This window comes from Fistularia commersonii, chromosome 18, assembly GCF_037954325.1.
Source record: "Fistularia commersonii isolate RoL2024-O1a breed Wild chromosome 18, RoL_Fcom_v1.0, whole genome shotgun sequence".
Classification (NCBI taxonomy): domain Eukaryota; kingdom Metazoa; phylum Chordata; class Actinopteri; order Syngnathiformes; family Fistulariidae; genus Fistularia; species Fistularia commersonii.
The window spans coordinates 14,049,620-14,075,684 of NC_141301.1; the positions used below are offsets into that span (position 1 = coordinate 14,049,620).

The 26,065-nt window shown below is 42.5% G+C and overlaps 3 protein-coding genes across 5 annotated transcripts in view; 1 reads left to right on the forward strand and 2 right to left on the reverse strand.

Moving 5' to 3' along the window:
- Positions 1 to 691: 691 nt before the first annotated feature.
- On the forward strand, positions 692 to 18,032 carry LOC147224509 (uncharacterized). 2 transcript variants are annotated; one of them, XM_086164237.1, is made up of 17 exons: positions 692 to 1,019; positions 4,756 to 4,787; positions 7,680 to 7,712; positions 7,815 to 7,883; positions 8,429 to 8,464; positions 8,586 to 8,612; positions 8,796 to 8,837; positions 8,927 to 8,976; positions 9,112 to 9,164; positions 9,244 to 9,470; positions 10,636 to 10,886; positions 12,828 to 12,953; positions 13,041 to 13,176; positions 15,121 to 15,174; positions 15,275 to 15,349; positions 15,440 to 15,706; positions 17,236 to 18,032. In XM_086164237.1, exons 1-17 carry the CDS (start codon positions 970 to 972, stop codon positions 17,250 to 17,252), a joined length of 1,545 nt encoding a protein of 514 aa, XP_086020363.1. In that variant the 5' UTR covers positions 692 to 969; the 3' UTR covers positions 17,253 to 18,032. The 2 variants fall into 2 exon arrangements, with proteins under 2 accessions (XP_086020363.1, XP_086020362.1); XM_086164236.1 differs by lacking the exon at positions 692 to 1,019 and having other exon boundaries at positions 4,073 to 4,787.
- LOC147224510 (uncharacterized) lies at positions 17,680 to 21,319 on the reverse strand. Of its 2 annotated transcripts, XM_086164239.1 has the most exons (7): positions 21,152 to 21,319; positions 20,933 to 21,078; positions 20,770 to 20,856; positions 20,124 to 20,162; positions 19,856 to 19,999; positions 19,725 to 19,766; positions 19,476 to 19,613 (listed from the first exon to the last, which is right to left on the reverse strand). In XM_086164239.1, exons 1-7 carry the CDS (start codon positions 21,162 to 21,164, stop codon positions 19,476 to 19,478), a joined length of 609 nt encoding a protein of 202 aa, XP_086020365.1. In that variant the 5' UTR covers positions 21,165 to 21,319. The 2 variants fall into 2 exon arrangements, with proteins under 2 accessions (XP_086020364.1, XP_086020365.1); XM_086164238.1 differs by having other exon boundaries at positions 17,680 to 19,766.
- A 3,356-nt stretch (positions 21,320 to 24,675) lies between these two features.
- schip1 (schwannomin interacting protein 1) overlaps positions 24,676 to 26,065 on the reverse strand; it is a 49,865-nt gene continuing 48,475 nt past the window's right edge. The window contains exon 8 of the mRNA XM_086164240.1: positions 24,676 to 25,631. Coding sequence (XP_086020366.1) covers positions 25,580 to 25,631 — 52 coding nt within the window. The 3' untranslated portion in view covers positions 24,676 to 25,579. The remainder of the gene's footprint in view (positions 25,632 to 26,065) is intronic.

Genomic DNA, 26,065 nt, shown 5'->3' on the forward strand with positions numbered 1-26,065 from the left:
TCCTAGCCGTCTCCTCTTGCACAGAGAGGCCGATCTCGCCCTCCTGATGGAGAGCCTCGGATTGGACGGCGTCCTTGTCGGAGGAGCCGAGAAGAAGGAGGAGATCAATAACGAGGATCAATACGTTTGACAGACCTTCTGAGAAGGTCAGAGCTCCGGCCGTGCTCCTCCTCCCCCTGCAGGACGTGCATCCACACCCCCTGACAGGCGGTGGTGGTCTTCTGGTCTGGTCTTCCACCCCGAAGCCCACCTGACCTCCACCCCTCGTCCCGCTCGGCTCCGGGTTCCGGGCCGGAGGTTCGTCCGCAGCTTTCCCGTTGTCTCCTGCGCCCCCTGCTGGCCGCCTCGAAGCGGCGCACTGGGTCGTGCACAACGCCGTGCACGACGTCGCCTGCAGGAGATTTTTTATTTTTATTTTTTATTTTTTATTTTTTATTTTTTTGCACCCTGCAGAAACAGAATGGATCTCCCAGCCGCCACCGGAAAACACAAAACGCAGCACTTAAGGGAAGTAAATGGAGGCGACAAATTTGCAAAAAAAAAAACCCCGCAGAGGGCGGGAACTCTCCTTCCCCACACACACACGCACACACACACGCACACACACACACACGCACACGCACTTTGCATTGTTGAATGGACCCGCTCGTCTCCTGCAGAAGAAGCCCGCCCCTGAACGGGCTCCTCCCTGTTTTTTTTTTTTCTTTTTTTTATTTATTTGTTCGGCAAATCTTAAAAGGAAGCTCGTGTGTTTGGGTTACACGTGCATTGCGTGTGCGTTTCTTTGACTTTATTTTTACTTCTTTAATCTTTTTTTTTTTTTTGTTTGAGGGGGGGCCGTGTACGCCCTCAGACGCCTCCGCTGCACGGCGAGGAAGAGGAGCCAAGAGATAACGCGTGTGTGTCTGTGTCTGTGTGTGCGTGTGTGTGTCTGTGTGTGTGTGTGTGTGTGTGTGTCAGTGGCGAGATATGGTGTCAGAGATGGCGACAAGTGCTCCGGCGTGTCACCTGGAGGATGGGTGAGAGTCTCTGCAACGGCTTTTGACGGGTTACCGTTAAGGCTTCAGCACCGGAAGTGCGGTCGACGTCGACGGTTGGCGGTTTTAATTTTAATTTAAGATGCTAATCTCGTCGGAATGGCGCTCTGTAACATTTCCCGGGTCTACTTGTTAACATAGGGAAGCCATGCTTGCCTTTGTTGGAGCGTTCTGACTCACCCACGCGCACACACACACACACAGATCGGTGTTTTCTGCACATACTACACTAGTGGACACACACAGAGGTTTTTCTTTCATTTAACGTAGTTTTCAGTTAAACGTCTCGCTCAACGGCACCATCTGCTAACCCTAAAAAAAAGCCCACCTAAATAATAACATTATTCAACATTTTTTTCCAGATGTACTTTTATGACGAATGAGTTTTAGTTTCATTTTAAAGTCGGTGTATCTGTAGGTGTGTTTTGCGTCCATCCTTCCACCTGCAAACTCTTCGGTTGTCCTTCACGTGAAAGGAGAAGCGACACCGCCGACCCGCTGACCTCCACCAACCGCCCTGTTGTGGTTTCTTACGTAATGAGGGCCGGAGGAACGCGCGCGCGTGCGTGTGTGTGTGTGTGTGTGTGTGTGTGTGTGTGTGGAGTGTTGATAGAATTGGCGGCGTTCTGCTGTGTTTTCTCGGCTTCCTGTGGAGGGCGGCTCTGATTGACGGTTGTTTATCAGCCAACGACCGGGTGCGAACACCGACCAACAGAACAGACCGCAGGCGGTCTCGTGTTGGTGGATACGTTTTGTTCGTAAGAGTAGCCACGATCTCCGCGCATCTCCAAGCCGACGGGGGACGTCGGAAACTTGACCCGGAGCGGGAACAGGGCGTTACCTTAGCAGGTGTTTGCGAGAGACCGGAAACCGAGGAGGGTGTTATCGGTGTCAGCAGACACATGGAAGCCTCGACCAGCTGCGGCTTCCTGGTGTATCGTTTGGAGCGACCAGGCCGGGGAAGAGAAACAGGAAAAGAGATGTGACCTACTTTCTGAGGCCTGGTGGTGAAGTTCTCCCCCTCCTTCCCCCCTAATTTCCCTCGGTGATGGATTTCAGACGTGCTGCGTCTCGTCGGTGCACGGACCGTATGGCAAGACGCTACGATGTCGGTGACATGCAGACCGCCGGCGTTCTGCGTTAGCGTCCGGCTCAGTTAGCCGTTTGCTACCAACATGTTGCACGTCGTCGACACGGCGGATGAGTTAATATCCTCTTCGTGAGGGAATCGAACACACGCTTCTGATTGCTAAACGGCTTCCTCATCACGTGTGAGAGCGGTGATGCGGCGTCGGTGCCGGCTCATCGTCGCGTTGAGGAAAGATTCACCGGTCGAGCCGCGTTCCCGTCCTCTCGGAGAACCGGACGCAGTTACAGGATGAGCTTCCTCCGCGAGCCTCTCCATAACAGGCCGAGGCTCACACACAAACATTATTACGACTTGTGTAAAACCCTCATCTAAACCAGGGGTGTCAAACTCATTTTTACCGAGGGCAACATCAGCATAACGGTTGCTCTCAAAGGGCCGCATGTAACGGTAACAGCATAAATGTAACTAAATTTAATGAAAAATAAATGTAACTACACCTTCATGATAAATAACTGAATTTATCACTCATTCAAATTCAAAATGTCACATAAGCAGTAGCATAGATGTAAAAAAAAATATATGTACTGGATAAGATAAACTTTATACCGATCCCCATTGGGGAAATTCCTTTGTCACAGTAGCGCAACAGTTGTAATGTCAAAAATAAAAAAGTAAAATAAAGATAAATAGAGAGACAGAAGATAGCAAGACATCCATGAATATGTTGACAGCAGATCAGTTGCTCTGTTCCAAAGCTCGCTTTCACTGCTGCCGTGTTTCTGGATGCAGCTTTTGTGAACATCGTTGTTTGGCTTTTAATTCTTGGACAATTTTTTATTGTTTTTCTGAAAGCCCAACTTTAGCATACGTAGCTCCGTGTTTGGTGTCAAAATACCGACACAGATTGCACTCTTAGACAACCGACGCTGCCTCATAACATAAAAGACATACCGCTTTTTCTCCTTGAAGCACAAACATGTATTGGCCTTCCAATCTTTCTAGAAACAGCCTTCCATCTACATCCACTTTTCTCTTCCTGGACACTTAGGGATCATTTGTATTTCTCAATTCCACTTGTTGAAAATGGCATCGATGTGGATACGCTGCGATCTAATGGCGGGATGCCGTCGCTTCGTGGGTAACATGATTGGCGTGAAATGTAGTTTATGGTCAATGCACGCGTTTGACTTATTTATTTTAAGATGATTGGGCCTTTTAAGATGTTCTTGCGGGCCACATTTGGCCCGCAGGCCATGAGTTGTACATGCAATCTAAAGATTGTGGATTTTAAAATCTTGGCAAAAATGTTGAAAAGACTCATGGAAAGCTACAACTTGATTCTTTTCCCAAAAGGCTGGCACCTGGTCCTGTTTCCTGTGTGTTTGGAGCTCATCTACCGGTTGCAGATAAAGTCTTTGAGGTGACGTAACACATTGACCTGCAATAAAAATCAAACAAGCTTCATAATTTAGCAAACGGACTCCAGTGAGATTTCCTTCCCACTCTCGGTTTTAAAAAATTATAAAGTGTAAGCCAGGCATAAAAAGTCCGAAGGAAATATTTGTCGTCTTCCTGGAGTTGCAGCGCGCTCCCGTCATCTCGATGGTTGATTATAAGGCCGTAATCTGAGCAATCTTAGATCTGACAATATCAAACGTGTTTATTATCTCAAGTCTTTCAGGCTTTACGCTGACCTGACACAATCAACAACCTGCCTAAGCTGGAAACAGGAAACCTGGTAGACAAACAATCCCCAGAGCGGAATTGACCGCAGATACGGTATTTGTTGTCGGGTTGGACGAACGGGAACGGCGAAGGACGTCCCGATCGATGCGGAGTGTCCAGAAAGAGGAGCGGATGGTGGCGCTGTGGGCAGAACAGCCAAAGGCTGCAAAGGCTCTGCAGATACAAAAACGTTGCTCGTTGGGAAAAAGTTGCTGAGAGAATCTAGTTGTAGTCTTGTAAATCGTGACCTTGTAAGATTCCCAGATTTGTAAAATCTCAGTCCGAGACTCAAAACTGTAAAAACTAGTCTTTGGATGTGAGATGTGTGAGATGATAGTTTTCCTTGAGTCTTTTCCAAATATTTTTAGTCTTGGGATGAATGAGGAGGGTCAGGCGTCCGGTCAGGATCCCTCCTGGACCTCCCGGCGGGAGGAGGTCCCCGGGACACGCTGGGGGGACCAAGTCCCCCAGCAGGCCTGGGAAGGCCTCAGGAGTCCTCCAGAATAGCTGAAGCGGAGAGGGAAGTCCGGGCCTCCCGGCTCCGGCTGCAGCCCCCGGGACCCCACCCTGGACTAGGGGCGGAGGATGCATGGATGGATGTGACGGCAGGGGGTCCGACTTTTTCCGTGTGTGTGTTTGTAATGCGACGTTTTTACGAGTGGACCCTGGACGAGGTCATCTCCCGTTCGGACCGGGTCACACAGTGACGCCAAACAAATGCAAATAACACATCGACATTCCTTGCTGATAATAACAACATGGCCGCAGATGATACGTGCAGAAGCGGTCTGCAACCCCACCTTCGGCCTCGTCACTCTTTCGACGTCTGTCATCGGACATGAGCGTCTTTCGCAAGACTTGGGTTGAGGGTTCTGACTGGACGTTCTCTCTCCTTTCTTTCAGCGACAGCGACGTTCCCGCGGCCGATAGCAAAGGTGAACCACTTCGACGACTTCCCTCTTCCGCCCAGAACCGTCCTCGCCGGCCTTTTCAATCACCGTGTTGTCTGTTGGTTGTCCAGGAGAGGGCAGGCATCACTCACACACGCACACACACACGCACACACACAAGCACACACAAGCACACACACACAATGAGTAAGCCGAGATGTTTCAGCTGTATTTACATTGCGTTGGTGTCAAAGTGACAGACAGACTGTGCGGTAGCGTTGTGCGATACTGCATATTTAGGTATTGATCCAATACAAAGTGAATCCAGGGCCAGTATCGCCGGTACTGATTCTTTTCAATAATTTAGGATTGCTTCAATCAAATTGCTTGATTTCAATTTTAATTTTATTAATTTTTATTTAGTTTAATTTTCATGAGCTTTAAGGGTTATTATTACGCTGTTAAAACCCAGGACAGAATTAGGAGTGTGAATTCCTAATTCTATTCTACTCTAAATTTATAGGAAAATAGAAAATAAGTACATTTTCATTGTATAATTCTTAAATGAGTAGCTTTTGATTATTGACCTTGTTCAGTAAGCATGTTAAATGACCCAAAACAGATTAATTTATTTTATTTTCTGACAGATTATATGACAAAATTACAAAAAAAGTTATTTATTCTACCTATTTAATATAGTAAAGAGTAGGAATAAGAATAAGATCAACTTTATTTATTCCGAAGGAAATTGTTGTGCCAGAGTTACAAGAAAAATATCACAATAATAAATAATAGTAGAAAATTGTAAACAGTAAAAAAATAAGAGAAAAGGCAGAATACAAAATAAAAATAAACTATAAAGTGTCTTAAGTAACAAGTGAAAACTATAAAGTGTCTTAAGTAACAAGTGAAAGATAAGGAATGCTCAAGCGTATGAAAAAATATTGTACATGTGGCTGTAATGACATGAAATATTGCACAGTTAAGAACATATATACAGATAAATTATTACAGTTTACATTATTGCAATTTACAGTAAGTGGGTAAGGTTTAAGATTTCAAGATTCCCAGTTATGATGGGCCTCCCTAGAAGACACAGATTTAGCGGAAGTCGACGAAGTTTATAGGTAAATAGAAAATATTCTATTATCAAAATACATAGTTTTTTTTCACAAACAGTAACAGTAACAAACAAAATTTTCCCAGGTAGTGTTCAAAAACTATGACAGAAAAACAGAAAAATTCTACTCTGAATTTTTTTTTCTTTAAATAAACAAGTTGGTCAAAATCTTTACTCAACAATTAATGTCAAACATTTAAAACACTTTTTTCATGTGCAATGTGTTGTCAGAGAATGCAATACAAAATATATTTACTGGTAAAACTGGTAAAAATAAAATAAAAAGTCCAAACAACTGAACTGGATGGAGAGAAAGCAGACAGGAAGTTAGTTGGTGTGAGAGGAGGCGAGGGTGGGATGCAGACAGATGATTGGCTGCGGCTTAGATGGAAGCAGATGATTGGCTTAGGTTTAGATGGCGGCAGATGATTGGCTGTGGGTTAGATGGTGGCAGATGATCGGCTGTGGGTCAGATGGAGGCAGATGTAGAATCTTTGGGCAAGACATCCTCATTTTAAGCCAAAATAGGTTTGTACATCCTCCATTTTGGTCATTCCAGTTCTGAAATTTACGTTTTTAAAAGTTGCAGTTCAAGGTGTTGCATTTGGGTACAACAACAGGAGCTTGGAGAACAGTGTAGCGACCGAAGGCTAAATTAGCTCTCGGGTCGATTTGTGCATCGAGCTAGGCGGCCGCTTGTGTAAACAGCAACGATTGTCCCGACACTCGGCTGGCGAACAACGGGAAGATGACGCGCTCTGGGTTTATAGTTTGTAATTACGCGAATTTGTGCGGCTGAATGACAGTCATTAGATTGATGGACTGAAAACATCACAAATCAAATTAAAGTATCTTATTGCAGGATGCGCCGTCATCCCGCCGAGATCTATCGATTACGGCTCTCCTCACACAAGGCTGTCTCGGCCGCTCTGATTAAATGATACCAAGAGTTCACATCCAGACGCTTCCTCTCGTTTTGTTATTTTCCTCATCTTGTTTTTGATCACTGAGTCAAATTTGGATTCCACTGGTGATGGACTGGCAACCATTTCAAATATTACAGAAACAGCAGTGCGTTGCACTTTTAACCCGTCTTGAGTGTCTTTATCTGACGTGAATGGGAGTGCGAATTCTTGCATATCTATATGTCATGTGAATGGGAGGGTGAATATGAAGAGTGAATGGTTGTATGTTTCTATACGACAAGAGAGTGAATAATGTCTAATAATGCATTTTATTCAACCTTAGAACACTAACGTCGGGTGATTTTCACCCACACAGTTCTTGTCATGTGATTTTCATTGTGTTGCCATTGTGTTTTATGGGTCCTTTGGTAGCTTCAGGCTGCTCACTGATGTTATTAATTGTATGTTTGTTTCCCTCCTCCCATCGGCCCATCTATAAATTGATGAAAACTGTATTTTATCCAGGATATTGTACTGGGTAAAAAAAAAACGATGTTAGTGACAGTGCCTCAAGGCGCCTCAAGGACAGATTCACAAAATTCAGATCTAAAAGAAACAATGAAAATGAAAACAATACAAACATCCTATTTGCAAGTGAGACAGTGGTTAGAAAAACACGAACATATATGACTATATGAATATGAGAGGTGAATGGAGGAAGAAGATGTATGGATATGAAGCGTGCACGAGTGAGTGGATGGTTGCACGTGTACGTATGCGGCCCTGTGATGGACCTTTGAGCTCGATGGCTGCTGAGTGCAGGATAAACCACATGGATAATGAATGAATGCTGTCATCACGAAAAAAATGCGGAAATGTATCATCTCATAACAATGAATGATTTTCTCGCAGATCATCTGACCGAAGCAGAGACCGGAAGTTCAGGTGAGCAGGAATCCCGTCTTTTCACACAATTTCATTCTCACCCCTTAATTCCTGCGGCGCTCCTTTGACTCGCTGCTGATTTAGACACAATTGATCAAACAGACAGCACAGAAACGTCCACCGAGGAGAGCTCGGAGGACGACGAAGACGAGGAACGCCAGGAGGATCCAGGTGAGAGGCCTCCTTTTAACGATTGTAATAAAACGCATGTTGGCAGTGATCATTCCCATGTGTGTCACTATGATAATATTTCTGGTTTCAGCTTAGGGAAATGTATTCATTGTTGACTGACACAGTGTGGTAGGAAAGAGTACAGTGATTGTGTGTCTACACACCCAGATTTTCCACACCGCATAATAAATCCATGGTCATGGTGAATTCTTGTCCAAATCTTCTTATTGTGGCACCTGGACTTGAATTTCCTCACCTCTCATCCTAGAGGTTTCTTCAGTTCTCCGGTTGCGGCCACAAGAAGATTTTGACAAGAATTCATAATAAACCATGTCGGAAAGTGAGAAGCGTTCGGTTTTGGGCGGTCGAACTAAATGAGAGGTTGCCAGGCAACCAGCGGAGATTTCAGGAAGTGACACAACATTGTGTTTCAATTAGGGATTTTAGATGTACTTGTAGGCTCTCTTTTTTTTTCCATCTTCATAGCGAGACAGCAGGTGTATTTCTACCAGAGCTCACCTTTCCCTCGTTCTCTTGACTTTCAGGAGAAGCCCGTGGAGACGAGGACGAAGCAGAGCGAGGTGAGCGCGGACATCTGGGGTTCAGCTCAGAGCAAAAGAAAGCACAGGGCATCTGCAACTCCTGATGCCAGAACCAGACTGCTGACAGACCGAGGTCTTCAAATACTCTTTGTTTTCACAGATCAAGAAGAAGCGGACGCCGGAAGGGGTGGGTTTCTGGATTTCGTCAAGATCTTTGCGAGTTTCACGTCGGCTTAATCGCTCCACGTTGGAAGGATTTGGCGCGCACATCAGGAGGCTCCGTCCTGGCTCTCGGCCTGAAAGCTTGCGAATGACATTGTTGGTCCAGCGGATGCTGCATTTTCTGCCTTTTTTTGCTTTCGCCCAGCAGATCCAGTCCCCGCAGCCGAGGGAGGGATCTCAGATGGGAGCGGTGAGTAAATCCCGGCCGATGTTCCCGCTCAGCCTGGCTCCCCGAGATACCGTCACCTGTAAACAATGTCCTGTTTGCCGTCTTGACAGGGAGAAGCTTCAAATTATACTGTGAAAAATGCAAAGCGGCGCAGCAGCAGGTGAGCTCAGATGTTTATTTATCTTTACTTGTGTCTTGCGTCCTGACAACTCCGATAACACTCGCCTGCCTCCGTGCCGGGACGTCACAGCTGTGCACAAGCAATTAAGCGAGCTGTGTTGACTTTGCTCCGCAGGACCAAAACAATGAGCCTGTTAACCCCAGGAAGCTCGCCAAGGGACGATTCCAGTGAGTATGCACTTTCCCGCGGCCCGTGATCTCGGCCCATGTGACATGGGGTTGTCGATTCACACGCGTGTCCTTCCAGGGTGCAGCTGGAAGGCGAGGGCACGTTTCAGTGCTCGGTCACCGGGCTGGTGTTTGAAATCTCCGAGGCGGTTCTCCTGCGCTACTCGATCCTGTCCTGGTCCAAGTTCGGATCCTTCCTCCAGGCCCCCTGGGAGATCGCGGGGCCCATCTTTGACGTGCACACTGTCAACAAAGATGCGTCCGTCCTCAAGTCCATCCAGTTCCCCCATTCCATCTGCCTGGCAGGTGAGAAGATGCTTCCATCCGTCCTGCTGGCCTGCAGTTCTTCCTTCCTCTCCACCTTCCAATATGTTAAGAATTCTAGATCATTCCAAACAAAAGGACAATTCTTTTTTTTCTTTGCTTCTGAAAATAGCAAGGAGGTCCCTGGTTGGATCCCCACTTGGGGCGGAGCTTTCAAAAACAATCTAAAAACATGCAGGAGACTGTAAATTAAATCAATAGATATCATGTATTGATCCTGATAGGGGAAATTCTTTTGTCCCAGCAACGTAATAGTTATAGTATCAATAAATATGAATACAAATATAGAGGGACAGTTGAAAGATAGTAAAAGTCACCCACAAATAGATAGAAAGTCGAGTGAACAACAACAACAACAAGATCAAGGATAGTAATAGACAACAGAGTGAAAAAAAATAAATAAAAAATTATATATATACAGATAAATATGTGTGTATATGTATATATATATGGTATATTTATACACACACACAAACACACACACACATATATATGTATATATATATATATATAACATCTATATAATTTTATATATAATATATATTAATTGTTATATATTATATATATATATTAATTATTAGATATTTTATATATAATATATTTATATAATTTTACAACAAATTGTCTGGATGTGGATGAGAGTGTGAACATTGCATGTCTCTAAATGTACCATCTGTGACCGGCCGGTTCGAGGTGAATCCTTCTGTCGCTCAATGACTGCTTGGATCGTCTTCAGCCCCTTTAAAACATTTACACACATTCAATCCTGGAAGATTTTATTCCTATTCCTATTGCGTGGGTAAAAATTATATTTATTTATTTTTTGATTGACTGTCATTGTGCTGGACTCAAGCAAGCAGAGATGCAGAAATAGGCCTGGTTTTATTCCAGCTCATCCTGCACGCCGGGTTGCAGGCGGCTTATTTCGGGTGACAAGCATGTTATTTAGTCTCTGTGAGAATAAACTATAAAGTAAACAGGCTTCAAATCCTCCCTTTTGGATTTTAAGCCAAAGACTAAGCTCAGACAAGCGCAGATTGAGAACTCACTGAATGCTTTAGACAGAATTCACCCCTTGGAGAAAATTGCTTCAGATGAATGAATGAATGAGTGAATGAATGAATTCCCCTTCTCTGTCTCCGCAAAGACCCAGATCAGGAGATGACCTTCAGCATCTTGCACATGAAGAACAGCGTCCCGGTCATCGAGCCAACGGTAGACCACTGTGGCGGCCATGTCAAGTGGCGCGTGACGTCCCTGTCCCCCGTGGGGCCGGTCACCCAGAGCAGCCAGCCTGTGGAGCACCACGGCGTGGTCCTCATCTACAAACAGCTGGCCAACCATAACAGCTACATCTTCCACATCTACCTGGCCGCCAACAACTCGTCCGACATCGAGGTCGGTGGTCGTCAATGCCGGACCGTCCAAAAGTATCCTGGTCGCTCCTGATGGTCTGGTAGCCGTTTTGCACGTTTAACTCAGCAGCCAATGCGTTACATAAGCGGAGTCCGTTTACCAAACTAGTTAAAACAGGAGAGAACCTCATCGCTTCCAGCTTGTTAGTTTTAAAATGCAATTTCCGATTCGGAACGGTGATGTCGCGGCGGGGGGTTTTCAAACTACCCGTACGACACTCCAGGTTTAGATAAAGTCTGCAGTCAAGGAGTGACAATGACCTGTCGCCGGGCTTTTGATTGACTTTTTATAACAATCCAGAACGTGACTGCCGCCCTGGATGTGGAATTTCTCCTAAGTCACTGCAGTTGCAGGATCCTGTTTCACTTTCATGGACCTGTCCCAGATACAGATGGAAGTGTCATGTTTGTCAGATGCTGTGATTTTTGCGTCCTCTGAAAGTGTCTGCTCCACCTACACAGTGTGTGTGTGTGTGTGTGTGTGTGTGTGTGTGTGTGTGTGTGTGTGTGTGTGTGTGTGTGTGTGTGTGTGTGTGTGTGTGTGTGTGTGTGTGTGTGTGTGTGTGTGTGTGTGTGTGTGTGTGTGTGTGTCACACAGGATATGCTTTGGCTTTCAGTACTCTCATAAATACCGCCGGTCCCCTTAAGGACGCATTTTACATTTATTTAATACTTAATACTTATCCATAGAAACCACAACAACAACAACAATAATAATAATATGACATATATATATGTAATATGATAATATTATATGATATATTTCTAATGTAATATATCATAATATATAATATACAAGAATTATAACCATGAGAATCATTTCAACAGGCCAAGTGCAGCTCATGGCATCAAAATCTCTCCATATGATTTCTTTTCAACGCGTCTGATGTTGTAAGAATTTCCTCTACAGGGAGGAAAGCAAAACCAACAAAAAATCCTGATCTGCGCTCAAGTCTCCCTCTATTTCGTTTATATATCCAAATGTTTTTCCAATTCTTGGATAAAACCCCAGAAAATTACCTGGCAGGGATTTTTTTCCAATATCTAATAGTGCAATACTGATGCTCATGTATATTTGTACATTTTACAATCTTTTTGTCCATAGTTGAATTTACTGCTCTTCTGAAGCAATTCTTTGTTCCATGTATTTCTTTTATATTCATTTATAATAGTAGAGATGTAAACAGTTTTGATGGAACTATATATATATCAGCCCAGTTAAAACATTTATTGCCGTTGCTCGGAAGAACAATTAAAATTTGCCTTACTCCATCTCTTGTAATGGTAAGAAACTGGTAAATAACCACACATTCGCTCACAAAAAAATCACGGTGAAAAAAATAAAAACACAACTGTTTTCATTAACAGGCAAAATATTGCACTTGAAGTAAGAGTATTTGCTCAGGTAGTGGAGTGTCTGATATCTGTGGCCCGAGGCTTTTACAGATGTTCAGTTTTCAACTTGCTGGCGTTGATGCAGTGATCACGCGCTGTTGTGTATTTACTTCATGCTTATGTTGCTAACATTTCAGAATCTTAAATAAGGAACAAGTGAAACAAGATATTTTACAGAGCAGGAAATGTAAACTAGTAACAACTTCTTTTCAAATCAACTGGTCTTGATTTTCGTTTCACGTCTCAGTCCGAGAGCTGAAGAAGCCTCTCACATTGGAAGCGAAATGTCTTCAAGGGAAGAAAATAACGTCCTGTTGCTGTAAGAAGAAGATTTTGAAAAGGATTAACCATGACCTGGATGACTCAGAACCTCCACAGAGAACACAAAAATACACCGGTTATAAAGTTTACAAGTATAAACGAGTTAAACTCTTACAAGATAGTGGTGAATTTAAGCGTAAAGCAATTGGCTGGGTTGGGTGTGGTTTGAGGAAACCTTATGTACTTCTACCCTCGCTTGTCCTCCCAGGATGTCGTCGATCAGGTTCAGGATTACAATAAGAGATACACTCGGATCGAAAAGCCTCCCACCTGTAAACTGCTGGAAGGCACGTACCGTCTCATCAGTGAACCGGAGGGCGACATCAAACCCCAGGTCTGGTGGCGGAATACCAATAAACAATTATTTGCATGTCTTCGAATTATCCGTCGACTCAACTTTTGCTTATTTGTCTCTGCGCAGGAATTGAAGTTTTCCCTGGCGCCGACGGAGATGAAAGGTTACTCCGAGGCTTTCTTTGACCAGCCGCCACCTTTTAAGCTGTCTCTTGTGGAGAACGACACGGATGAGACCGTCTGGTCGGCCACCATCAGAGAAGGTACTGGACGTCCGTTTGGGGATCTCTGGTTGTGGTTTAACTCCAGAAAAGGAGGCTAACTCCTATCTTCTATTAGGTCTGAATGTGGTTATGCTAACTCTCTCTAAAATAGAAATTAAGACAATAGAATATTATCTTTTTTTTCGTCCCACAGTGGACTCACAGGAGAAAGTGGACAGTGCAAGAAAATGTAAATGTAAACAATAAACAGTGTTAACAATATAGACCAGGGGTCGGGAACCTTTTTGTCTGGGAGAACCATAAAAGCCAAATATTTTTTATAATAAATTAAACATGTCTTACTTTTAACACTGCATGTGCTGCATGGATTTGTTCAAAGTGCCGCTTTATATTTGACCGTTTCATTGATGCAATTTTATCATTGCATATTAGACATATCGCAGATCTAAATGCAAATTCCCCTGTCCACGCAGCCTGGAATGTACGGTAATCATTGTCTTTTTTGTCTTTTCACCATCTTTTCTGTTACAAGGGTTGAAGCGGATAACTAGTTGGCTATCTGATAAAATAAATTTCTTCACCTTTACATTGACCTGGAAGCCATCGGTTCCGGGCCTGACCGACAGGAAAATTTATCTTCAAAACTAATTTCTGTTTACTTTAAAATGACACAGTATTTTGAAGAAATATCACAAGTTCTAAACTGATTTTTTTTTTTTTTTTTCATCTCAAAATTGTCATATGCCGTCACTGGAAGAGCCATATATGGCTCGCGAGCCATAGGTTCCCGACATCTGATTTATATATAAATAGGTAGGGCTTGTATTAACAAGTTGCACCATAACAATATATAAACAGTATGAACACGTGCAAAAGTTAGCGAAGAACAGCAATAGTTGCAGTGGCAACGGCGCAGCAGAAACACCTTCACCTGCTTGATGTGAATGGTGGAATGATTGGATCATTGAATGTGGGAGCTCAAAACAGGAGATTTTTTCATTTTTGGAGCTTTTTGAAAACAATTGAGAATTTACCTGAGCTGAATGACACAGATTGGCTCTGTGATTTAGCTTTTATAGCTGACACACTGACACACAAGAGTGAGCTGGTTGTGAAGTCACAAGGGGAAAAACCGGTTTGTGCATGAAATGCAATCTAACGTCAGAGCTTCAAAACCAAGCTGGTTTAATTTTCAAAGCAAATGTCAGACAATCTTCAGACAAATGTCAGATGAGTCTGATATGCACTGTTAAAAAATGCGTTTTTTTAAATTTTTTTATATGAATCGGATTTTGTGCTGACCTGCGGCCTCTCAGCCAAAATGTTTGCCCACCCCTGACTGACGCTGTCCGAGTGAGTGGATTTGCAGAAAAGTGAATGAATGGACACTTGAGTAGATGAATGAAAGAGTGAATGGATGGATGAATGAAGGAATGAATGAATGAATCAAGTCCACTTAGAGCAGAGGTGGCTGTTGAATAGTTGAACAGCAGCTGGCAGGAAGGACCTACAGAATCTCCTTCACATACTTCACACACAGTAGTTTGTTGTTATGCTAACAATGTGTGAATGTGATTATGCTATCTTACAGTGTGTGAACGTGATTATTAGGCTATCTCTTCTACTGTGTGAATGTGATTATGCTAATACTTACAGTGTGTGAATGTGGTTATACTATCTCTTAAATGTGTAAATGTGAATATGCTATCTTACAGTGTGTGAATATTATTAGGCTATGTCTTCTAATGTGTGAATGTGATTATGCAAATTTTTACAGGGTGTGAATGTGGTTATGCTAACTCTTATAATGTGTAAACGTGATTATGCTAACTCACAGTGTGTGAATGTGGTTATGCTAACTTTTATAAAGTGTAAATGTAAATGATGCTAACTCTCACTGTCCAAATGTTTTTGGGCCTAACTGTATCTATCTGTTGTTGTTTCTGAGTTTGTGATTCAGAGACACTGCTCTTGTTTTGTCAGGTGACTGTGAGGCAGACTGTGACGCAGAAACAAGGCCCAGGAAAAGGAAACGCAGTGAGCTCAAGCCCCCGTTCTCTTTATTTTATTTAAATATTGAGAGTTTCTCCTGGCCGTCGCCGTTCTACCCGGCTGAGCTCAGACCTGTGTGTTTCAGGTCGGCGGCGGAGCTGCAGCACGTACACGTACAAAGACGTACTTTGTAAGAAGCAGCGCATGCAGGACGAGTCAGGTGACGCATCTCCTTCAGATCATCCTCTGATTTGACTTTACCAGAAATAAATCTGCATCTGTCTACTCTTAATTTCCTTTTGTATCCCAGACAACCGGGACCTGTCGGACAAGCAGCTGCTGGACGTGGCCAAAGGGCTGGGGAAGGAGTGGAAACAGGTGGCCATCTATCTGGAACTGACCTCCAAAGAGCTGGACGACATCCAGGTCGTCGAGAGCGACGTCACCATGCAGAAGCTGAAGATGCTGCTGGAGTGGAAGAAGCGAAGGCGACCCGGCAAGGCGTCGGCGCGCCACCTGTTGAAATGTTTGGAGGGGTTTGCCGAGCTGCCGAACGAGGTCTACAATCTACTGCAAAGTAATGAAGCTCATGCAATGTACCGTCATTTCCGGACTATTGCGCGCACCTCAATATAAGCCGCACCGGCAAGCCCAGGGGTCGGCAACCCTTAACACCCAAAGAGCCATTTGGACCCGGTTTCCTCAGAAATGAAAACACGGGGAGCTGCAATTACTTTTTGAGGTCTAAAATAAAGGGACCACTGTATATATTGCTTTTTATTACCTTTACACTTTGTGCATTTCAGAAGCAACACACTACACACTTGTTTATACAAAGTATTACGGAGAAAATTAAATTTTATTTATGTAATGAACTCATTTTGAGCTTTGGGCTTTCAGAGCGTGTAGCGGAGTCTCGACCTGAATTTTAAAAATAAATCGGGAAAAAATCACTGTGTCAGTAAACAATAAAAAATAAATATTTGCAGAATATCTTCATAAATATTTATTTTACCTGGTTTATGGGACTTCTGCTCCTGAACTTCTGCGCACAGCATCTGCAAATCGGGACTTTACCGGCTGGCAGGTAAACCAGCTTCCGCGAGTGTGACGTTATTTTGAGCGGCGAAAAATAATAAATATAATTTTATTTGATAATTCAAGATCACAGTAATCTTCCAACTTAGAACTAAAAGTAAAAAAAAGGAATTAACACAAATGAAATACACTTCAATTAAATATTTATAATTTATTTTCCCAAGCCACTCGGAGCCGCAGTGCAAAGTTGAAAGAGCCGCGGGTTGCCGACCCCTGGGCTAGCCGATCGCTATCTCGGGCTTCCGTCCGCGCACTAAAACCGTCAAAGTCGTCTTCTTCGGTGTCGGAGTCGAACGGACTCAGAATTTCCCGGTCATTTCATCGGTCCGATGTGACGAGGATAAACGTTTTAGCGGCGTGAAGCTCGTTAGCGCCCCCCACCCAAAAAAGTCCATATATTAGCCACATCGTTGTTTACGTGAAAAAAGTCGCGGTTTATCGTCCGGGAATTATGGTACTAAGATGTTAATAATAATAAACAACGGAAACCATGTGCTGACCAGACCTTCAGTTTATTAACACTATAAAAAACTGAATTTAACACTGAGAAGTATACATTTTTATCCTCACAGCTTATCTTTTATTAAAAAAAAAACATAAAAATTATCCACTAAGTGTGTTTAATCGAATGACATACTGATGACATATGAAGACTGATGACATATCCCATGACTTTTTTTTGTCAAAGGTTAGAATGATGGGTTTCTCCATTTTTGCTGGGATGAGCTCCAGTGGGGAACTCATGACTGAGGAACCTGAGGAAGACTCTGGTCTGGAAAAAGGAAGATAATTAACAGGAGGAGCTTTAATGAGCCGTTTTCATTCAAAAAGACGAAAGAAAAAAAATTATGACCCCATCAAAAATTCCACGAGAGCGTGAAATGTCAAAGTTTCCCACGTGTGACTCTCCGTAGGCGTGATCTAACCTCCGCGAAAAGCACATACGCACGTTACATTTGATGTCATTGTTATAGAAAAAAAAAACAAACCGTTTGTTTCTTTCTCCAGACCTGAAGGACAGCTGAGAAGAAGGACGGATTCACCTGAATTGACTATAGTGCTCTGCTTCCACCTGGAAGAAGAAGTGGCTCAGAAACTGACTTGACCATCCCTCCCGGATTGTGAAACGATTTACGTTTTATTCGTACGAGTCCCTGCTTTTGAAGGACAGCCCGGCTGCTTGCGGACCCGTGGCTCTGTAGCTGCTCGGGCCCAAAGGTACAGTCTTGGAGCCAGAAACAGACGGGATAAAAAAAGAGAATCTGAACGCGGAGGTGGTTATAATTTGCCTTAACAAAGAATGTTGCCGGAGCAGAGTGTAGGTATTACGTTGTTGAAACTGCAGGAAAATCCAAATTTGTGTTTCACTTAAAAATGTGAGGCCCGGGGATTTTTTTTTCTTTTTTTTTTATTAATTAGGGTTTACATCATCAGAAGTAACGGTGCCCACGTTTTTGTATTTTTTTTTTTTGTACAACATGTAGAAATGTGTATGATTAGTTTAATTACTTTGAGCCTTGGGATCAGGAGTGCTCAGGGAGGCAAAGCGTGCACGAACAAATACTTCACGGTTGAATGCAATAAATTCGATTGCAACACCCTCTGCAGTTCGGCAACATAGCTTTAATTCTAGAATTCCAGTGATATCTTTTCCTGCTTGATTATTGTAACGTGTTTACTTAGCATAGCCATTTAGCATAGCTACTGAACTTGAAAGATCACCTGTCTTTACATGCTTTATTGTTCTTTTCTCATTTTATGTTTGATTATTGCAATTTTTTTAAATGAAAACCACTAAAGCACAATCGTGTTGCAGCCTACAGTGAATATTCAGCTTCAAATGTGTGTTTTTTGGTATTAATTCTGGATCCCGACAGGCTTGGGGGTTACGTTTCCTTTCCAGCTCCGGCACTTGATGTCAAACTACACTGTGTGCACAATTGTTTGGCAAGTGATTATTTTGACCTATTATAATTTTATCCATAATTTACAACTCCAAGCTGCATAAACTTGGATGCTTATTGTATTTAATGCATATCAGGCCATGTGTATTTGTGTAACTTGGGAGGATGTGGCCGAAGGAGATCAACACCCTAAATCAAGGTGTGTATAATTATTCGGCAGATTATTCTCCTCAGGAAAAAAGGGCCAAAAAAGAGATGTAATTGACTGAGAAAAGTCATCGAAAAGAAGGGTTTAAATTTAAATTAAAAAAAAAAAAAAAATTTTTTTTAAATGTTCATTTGTTAAATGTTTAAGTTTGTTTATTTTCACTCAAACAGATGAAAATCTTTGTTTTTCATTTAGTTGCATAATAATTCTGCACACTAATAGTTGCCTCATAATGGTGTACATATAGATATTCTCTTAGGAAAGCCAAAACTTCACTTTTACTACTTAGATATTCAGATTCAAGGGTTTCGTAGTATGTTAGATTGACCAAGAACATTGTAGATGTACAATAACAAAACTAATCCTCAAAAATACAACTTGCTTAATAATTGTGCACGCAGTGTAGTTTGAGGAAAAGTTCTGGTTGCGGCTCGCAATCAAAGGTTTCAGTCCCTCCTCATCGCCCTCGTTCAAAAAGCAACTCTCAGCTGAATAAAACAAAAAGATTTCCTCGTCCCACTTTGTCTCCGTGGCAGCAGATGCTGTGGTCCACCAGGACCAGGACGACAAAACAAAAATAAAAAATCTGCAAACAATGGTAGACTCTCAGAATACATGGGAAAAAAATCCTTGATTCTGTAACTTGTGCGTCATAGAGAGAGCCTCAGACTGCCCGTTGTGTTTTAGACACATCCCTTAACATGTACCTGTGAGTGTGTGTGTGTGTGTGTGTGTGTGTGTGTGTGTGTAGAATTATACCCTACAAGTTGATGAAAGCAGAACCGTCAATTTCATCTCATTTGTTTATTTGATTTTATGTGAATTTTGCACCTCATCTCTCGCCAAGACTTAAAACCAATTGAAAAAAAACACTAATTTAGACACTTTTAAATCAAACACCCAATTTATTATATATAAATATATATATAATTGCAATAAATACCAAATAAATAAATAAATACATCACACAAACATGGAGATACATTCATGTGTGTTAACGTGCTCTCAACACAGCATTGTTTTAGTGGCACTAAAATAATTTTTTTTTTTTTTTTTTTTCAAATGACAGAATGAACTTTAGTGCTTTTAAGAGAAAGAATAAGTGATGTAACTTTTGCGTGATGCAGGACGTTCATTCATTTCCTGTGGTCCCCAGCGCAGATGTAGCTGAAGACTCTGTTGTAGAAACCAACCCGCATGATGAATCCATTGACAATCTTGATCATCTCATATCGATTGTTGAAGCTATCTGTATCCCACTTTTTGGTGGCGTGCTGAAGGACAAGGGAAAAGTTAGTATGAATAAATGTCTGAGGAGGGAAAAAAAAAAAACAAACATTGCTCAGTTTGAGTAGGCAGTGGAGAAAACCCGGGCAGAAAAGTACCTCAAGGGAATCACTCCTTCCGTCTAGCATCAAGGATAACTTCTATGGAGACAAAAAAAAAGGTGTGTGTGAGTCTTAGAGCAATTTTGAAAAATGTTACCGCGCGTTGACTCTCATGCACACACACACACCTTTTTCAGGCTTCTTATTATGTCCAGGGTTGGTTTCAGGTCTGCCTTTGCCTCTTCCTGTCGAGCGATATTGGCTTGGAGGTAGGACAGGAATGTATCCTCGTACTCGTCCAGATCCTCCATGATGGCCGTCAGACATTCGTACTTAATTAAAAAAAAAAAAAAAAAAAATCATTTAAGCACATAGTAAGGCTACAGGTACTGGATTTTAAATTCATAAATAAATGGGTTTATCCTGGCATCATAAAAACAGGTAGTGGCAGCATACCTCACTGAAGGGCCCACTTCTACTGATGCATCCTTGATTCTGTGGATTAAAAGATTTTTTCTTTAATAAAAAATACTTGTTTGTAAAGTTCCTTAAAATATACAGTATATCAATATATACATTTGTTTTACATTTTCTATTTTTTACTTATTTTTTTCATTTCATCTTATCTTAATCAATCCATAGGAGTGAAAGTTTCAGGTGACACTTTTACAAATACAACTGGATTGACACAGGCTCAGATTCAGTTACGACAAACAATCACTATAAAATACACTGCTCAAAAAAACAGACTAAAACACATCCAAATCTGAATGAATAAAATATTCTTATTAGACACTTTGTTCTTTACATGGTTGAACGTGCTGACAACAACAACATCACACAAAAATGATCAATGGAAATCAGACGTATGAAGAGTCACACTCCCAAATTAAAGTGGAAAAGCACACGACAGGCTAATAATGTCCTTAAAACAAATCCAAATAAATCCGCGTCGCTTCCCAAGTGGACAGTTTGATTTCACACGTGGGACTGACTTGGGAGTTACATTGTATTGTTTAAGTGTTCCCTTTATTTTTTTGAGCAGTATATATATATAGATAAATATAGATATATGTGACATGTATGGGAAAGCAGGCCTCACCGGCTCCAGATTTGGTGTGCAGGCCAGCAGAGTCTTATTGTTCCCCAAGGCCACTTTTTCCGTCTTGATGCCATAAGTCAAAGCCTCCTGACAAGCAGTAAAAATATCCATTTAATATATATCACAATATATACAAATAGAGGGGAGGTTGAATTGTACTCACACTTTTTGGAAGATGTTTTGCATTGTTCAAGAGGCTCTTGGCCAGATCCCGCATCTGCTCGTACCCCTCTGGCTCGGCGGTGGGAAGCGGGTTTCCCACGACGGCGGGAAGCAGCAGCAGCAGCAGCAGCGGAAAGGCGGATGAGTCTGCAACCGGATACAAGGCGTGAATTGCGGCTGCAGAACCGGATCCGGATGGAAGGGAAGGGAAGGGACTTACAAATCGCGTTCATCTCTTCGGGTCCGGGTTGGTGATCTGGTTCCTGCAGCGGCGGGTTCACAACCTCTCTGTGCAGACAACCTCTAACCTGGGCTCTATATACGGCCTGTGCGGGGGATTCCCTGCGGTGGAGGCTCTCTGAGCAAAACGAAAAGCAAAACGAGTATGTTATTTCCTCTTTAAACTGTAAGAGAGAGAGCGAGAGAGAGAGAGAGAGAGAGGGGGGAGCGAGGATGAACCGCACCTCTCGAGAGTCAGGGAGGAAAGAGGACTTGAACAGGTATCCAGGTGAGAAGAGGTGGGAGGGTAGGGAGGTTGCAAGCAGCCAATGACTTTCGAGGGAGGAGGTTTCAAACGCTGCAAAGTGTGTGTTGCGTCACTTTACATCCAGTCCTGGCTGAATGTTTATGTAATGTATTTGCACTGTGTTGAAATGTGTTTTCCTGTACAGTGAAATTCCTTCTTTGCTGTCGACGGTGCATTTATATACACTGCTCAAAAAAATAAAGGGAACACTTAAAAAACACATCCTAGATCTAAATGAATGAAATATTCTTATGAAATACTTTGCTCTTTACACAGTTGAATGTGCTGACAACAAAATCACACAAAAATGATCAATGGAAATCAATTGTATCAACCCATGGAGGTCTGGATTAGGAATCACACACAAAAAATCAAAGTGTAAAAAAAAACTCCAGGCTGATCCAACTTTGATGTAATGTCCTTAAAACAAGTCAAAATGAATCTGTGTTGCTTCCTGAGTGGACACTATGATTTCACACAAGTGTGATTGACTTGGAGTTACATTGTGTTGTTCAAGTGTTCCCTTTATTTTTTTGGAGCAGTATATGTACTGATAAGAAATAATGAGAGTGTAAACATTATTATGAATATGAACAACGGTAACGGTGCAGATAAGACATTTGAAGTGGAGAAACAGGGAGATTAATGAGTGTCAGATGTTCAAAAGTCTGATGGAAGTCGGGTAGAACGGTTCAGTACTGAACTGTACTTTTTCACATGTTTATACTGGTCGTACTGTTTATATATTGTCAATGTATCTATTCCCAACTTGTTAAACAAGCCCAAACAAGCAAAGGAATTTCCCCACCGGGGCTCAATAAAGGTTATCTTATCTTATCTTAAGCCCTACCTGTTTAGATAGGAAAAGATAGGAAAGGAAAGGATAGGATAGGATAGGATAGGATAGGATAGGATAGGATGGGAAAGGATAGGATAGGATGGGAAAGGATAGGATGGGAAAGGATAGGATGGGATAGGATAGGATAGGATAGGATATTGATCCCCATATGGGAAATTCCTTTGTCACAGCAGTGCAACAACGACAATATATGATAAGAAATATAAATGAAAACAAATAGAAGGGACAATTAAAAGATAGCAAAAGACATGCACAAAAAAATAGACAGCAAAATTAACAACCACGAGGATAAAAATATACAGCAGCATGAAAAAACAGAGCAAGCAAAAAACAGCAAGGGTGAGATTACCCTTGCAACCAAAACGACAACGGGGATAAGAAACAAAAAAAGTGGCAAGAACAATGACAAAAACACATTGGAATGTGCATGGAGCGACACCAACGAGGATAAAAATAGATAATGCAGTTAGGGTGTGACACATGCGAATGTGTGAGGTAGTGAGGTAACACAGATGCACCGGAGTCTTGTGCTGTCCAGACTGCTGTTCTACAATCTGATGGCCGTCGGGCGAAGGAGCTGCCCATCGACCACGGGTCGTGGTGCAGGGGTTGGGAAGGATTGTCCAGGTAGCTCCCGGTTTGTCCTTCCCCCTCCCCCGCTGACAGCGATTCAAGATGGTCCAGGTTGAGTCCCCCCAGAGAGCGGGCTTTCCTCCCCGGCTTGTTGAGCCTGTTGACCTCGCCCGTCGTAGCACCGCCCCTCCAGCGCACAATAGCAAGACGAACGCTGGTAGAAGGTCTTTAGCATCTTGCTTAATATGTATATCACCACTGTTTATTGTTTATTTTTAGTATCCTATTTTTTCTTGCACTGTCCAGTTTCTGCCATGAGCGGTTGAAATAATACAACAAATTCTTTTCTATTCTATACCGCTGTCACTTTTCTTTTTTTTTTTTTCTTGCAACTGCACCTTAGAACTACTTTTTCAACTGGAAAGTCCACTTCAACCTCAACATAACTCGTCATTTTTTCAGATGAGATGCACTATAATGACCCCATGCTTAGGAAATGGTTTTGCAGCAGCAGCAAGACAAACAAGGACAAGATAAGCTAAAAAATACATGTAAAATTAATTAAAATTAATAAACTCTTAAGCAAGTATAAAGTACAAAAAAAAAGTTAAAAGTAAAAAAAAAAGTCTCTATATTTACCAATATACAGGAATAAAGTTATTGTCTGGAGTTATGATTATAGTGTACAGGTTTTTGTGACAAATTATTTATAATTTTTTATAATTTTGCACTGTGGGTCTTAGAGTATTGTTGTTTCAATGCACTGTATGTGTGAACATATGGCAATACTGACAATAAACTTTAACTATTCAATTCCAACAAACGAGGTGTGTCGTGTTCGTTCTTATGGTTTTTCGGAGAGGCGTTGCCTCTTCGGCAGATTGTGTTTTAATCTTCACACCAAACTATTTGCTCTCACATCCAACTTAGTTGAGTCATCATCCCGACGAATCGCGAACCTTCCGAAATCCGGTGCCGCTGGCAAAGACAAAAGCCTTCTGCTGCTGCAGGTGTGCAGGGTGTGGCTGCGGTAACCTCTTATGAAACGTGCTTATTCGCAGGTGCTTTTCGATTGGAATGAAGTATCGCAAATATATGCAGGTCAGCTTCTACCGGTTAAACGAGTATAGTTGGATCATGCTTGCATTTCGGTGCGAAATGTGATTCACGTCATTGATGAGAGCGATTTGCTGGAGATCTGGAGCACCGAAGAGGAGGTTTATGGGCGGAGGGAACGCAGACAGGAAGTGAGTTAGGTTGCAGAAGAGGGCGAACCCAGAAGAAGAAGAAGAAGAAGAAGAAGAAGAAGAGGAAGAAGAGGAAGAAGACTCCAACCCTTAGTATTTTTTGACCTCCTTTTTTGATTGCCTGGGGTGGTGGTCTGTGGGAAACTGCAGCACTAGCAAGTGCCAAGGAGGAAGTTTCCTTTTTCAGGGCCTCACCGCAACGGCTTCAGCACAATGAAAATCTGAGACACACACACACACACACACACACACACACACACACACACTTGATTATGCATTCATGAAGTTCATCAACAGTGTAGGATTTTTTTTCTGGCATTATGTCTCATCCTAATAGAATCATGCGTGACTTTACCAGGGTGCCGTCCCAGACCGCGCGGATTCGGTGACCGAATAAGAAAGTGGCCGAGATCGGGGCAGCGGCGAAACAGCGTGGGGATTAAATGTGTGACACATTATGCAGGGTGAATCACCAGAAATAGGAAACTGGCCCGCATCTGCGTGAGGTCACGGGAACGTAACATCGCCAAACGCCGGCGTACGAAACAAAGTTTTATTCTTTATTTTACATTTCTGTACATAAACATCTCTTCCCTCAAATAAAGTTTTTCTGCATACGACAGGATGAAAACAATATCAAACACACTTGTTCCTTTTCAAAATGTGTCAGAAAAAATCAACATTCACAAAATGTTGAGGAGCGATTAAGAGTGAACGTGTTACCAAAAGCTACGACTCCACTACAAGGCAGGCATGTTTCCTTTACACTCCGTTAGCACCTTCAGACCAACATCTCTCAGTTGAAAACTACCATTTGTGCGGAATAAAAACAGGTCGACTCTGAAATACTTTAAAATTACTGTCCAACTTAAAATGATCTGGAGAAGTTAGTTTTCCATCTTTTTATTTTTTTTTTCTACGATGTTCCTTTTTTTTTTTTCCTCATGGATGACTTTCTACTAAAGTTTTACTATTATTTTTTTTTTTTCCCCAACATTTTTTTTATTTATTTATTTTTATTGTAATTTTTTTTTTTTTTTTTTTTTTTTTTTCCTGCATTTGACAGTTATAATTTAGTGGCGAAATGTAGAAAGTTTAAAAGAAACGATAGCAAAGCGAAGGCCGATCACTGCACGGGAAGCCGGGGTGGGGTGGGGGGGGGGACAGAGTCCGTGACGACACGCCATCTAATCCGGTCTCCTCGCTGCAGGAGCAGGATGTGCTCTTCTGTCCTCGGCGCTGGGTTGGAAACCACAGAAGCAAGATGAATGACGGTGGTTTTCTTCTTCTGTGCCGGCTCGGACTGATGGGTAGGGATATGGGGAGGCGGAGGGGCAAAGTACTCGGGGCAAGCGGGCAGGATTTGGATCGGAACGGGGAAATCGGGGGTCCGGTTCGGGACTGGGTGGCACGGGGCGGAGCGGGGGAAGGGGGACGGGTCTCCTATTTGGACAGGGTTCTCTCAGCCAAATGTTTCTGCTGGCTCTCGGCGTGCCTGCGAAAGGGAAAACAACTGTTTGGTTTCATCCTTGTAGGAACGCCAGGTGCAATAACATCGGACCTTTCGTTTATCGATAAAGAGCCGAATCAAAGCTGATCTTGGTTCTGGAATCGAAGCAGCGACCTCGACCATTGGAGGGACGACTCGGTCATTCATTCATCATTATTTCTGCTTGTCCTGCACTCAGGGTGGCATTCACATATACAACCATTCACCTTCAACTACAACTTTACAAATTACTAATAAAACATCATGTAGCCATGCAACCATTCGGAGCACTAGAGCAGCGGTTCCCAACTTTTTTTTTTTTTTTTTGAACATTTATTAGAACAGGTTCCTTAACAGAGTCACACACATTCTTACAAAACCTCATAACAAGATACACATTATACAATATTCTTTATGGGTCACTTATTTCCTCAATAGCA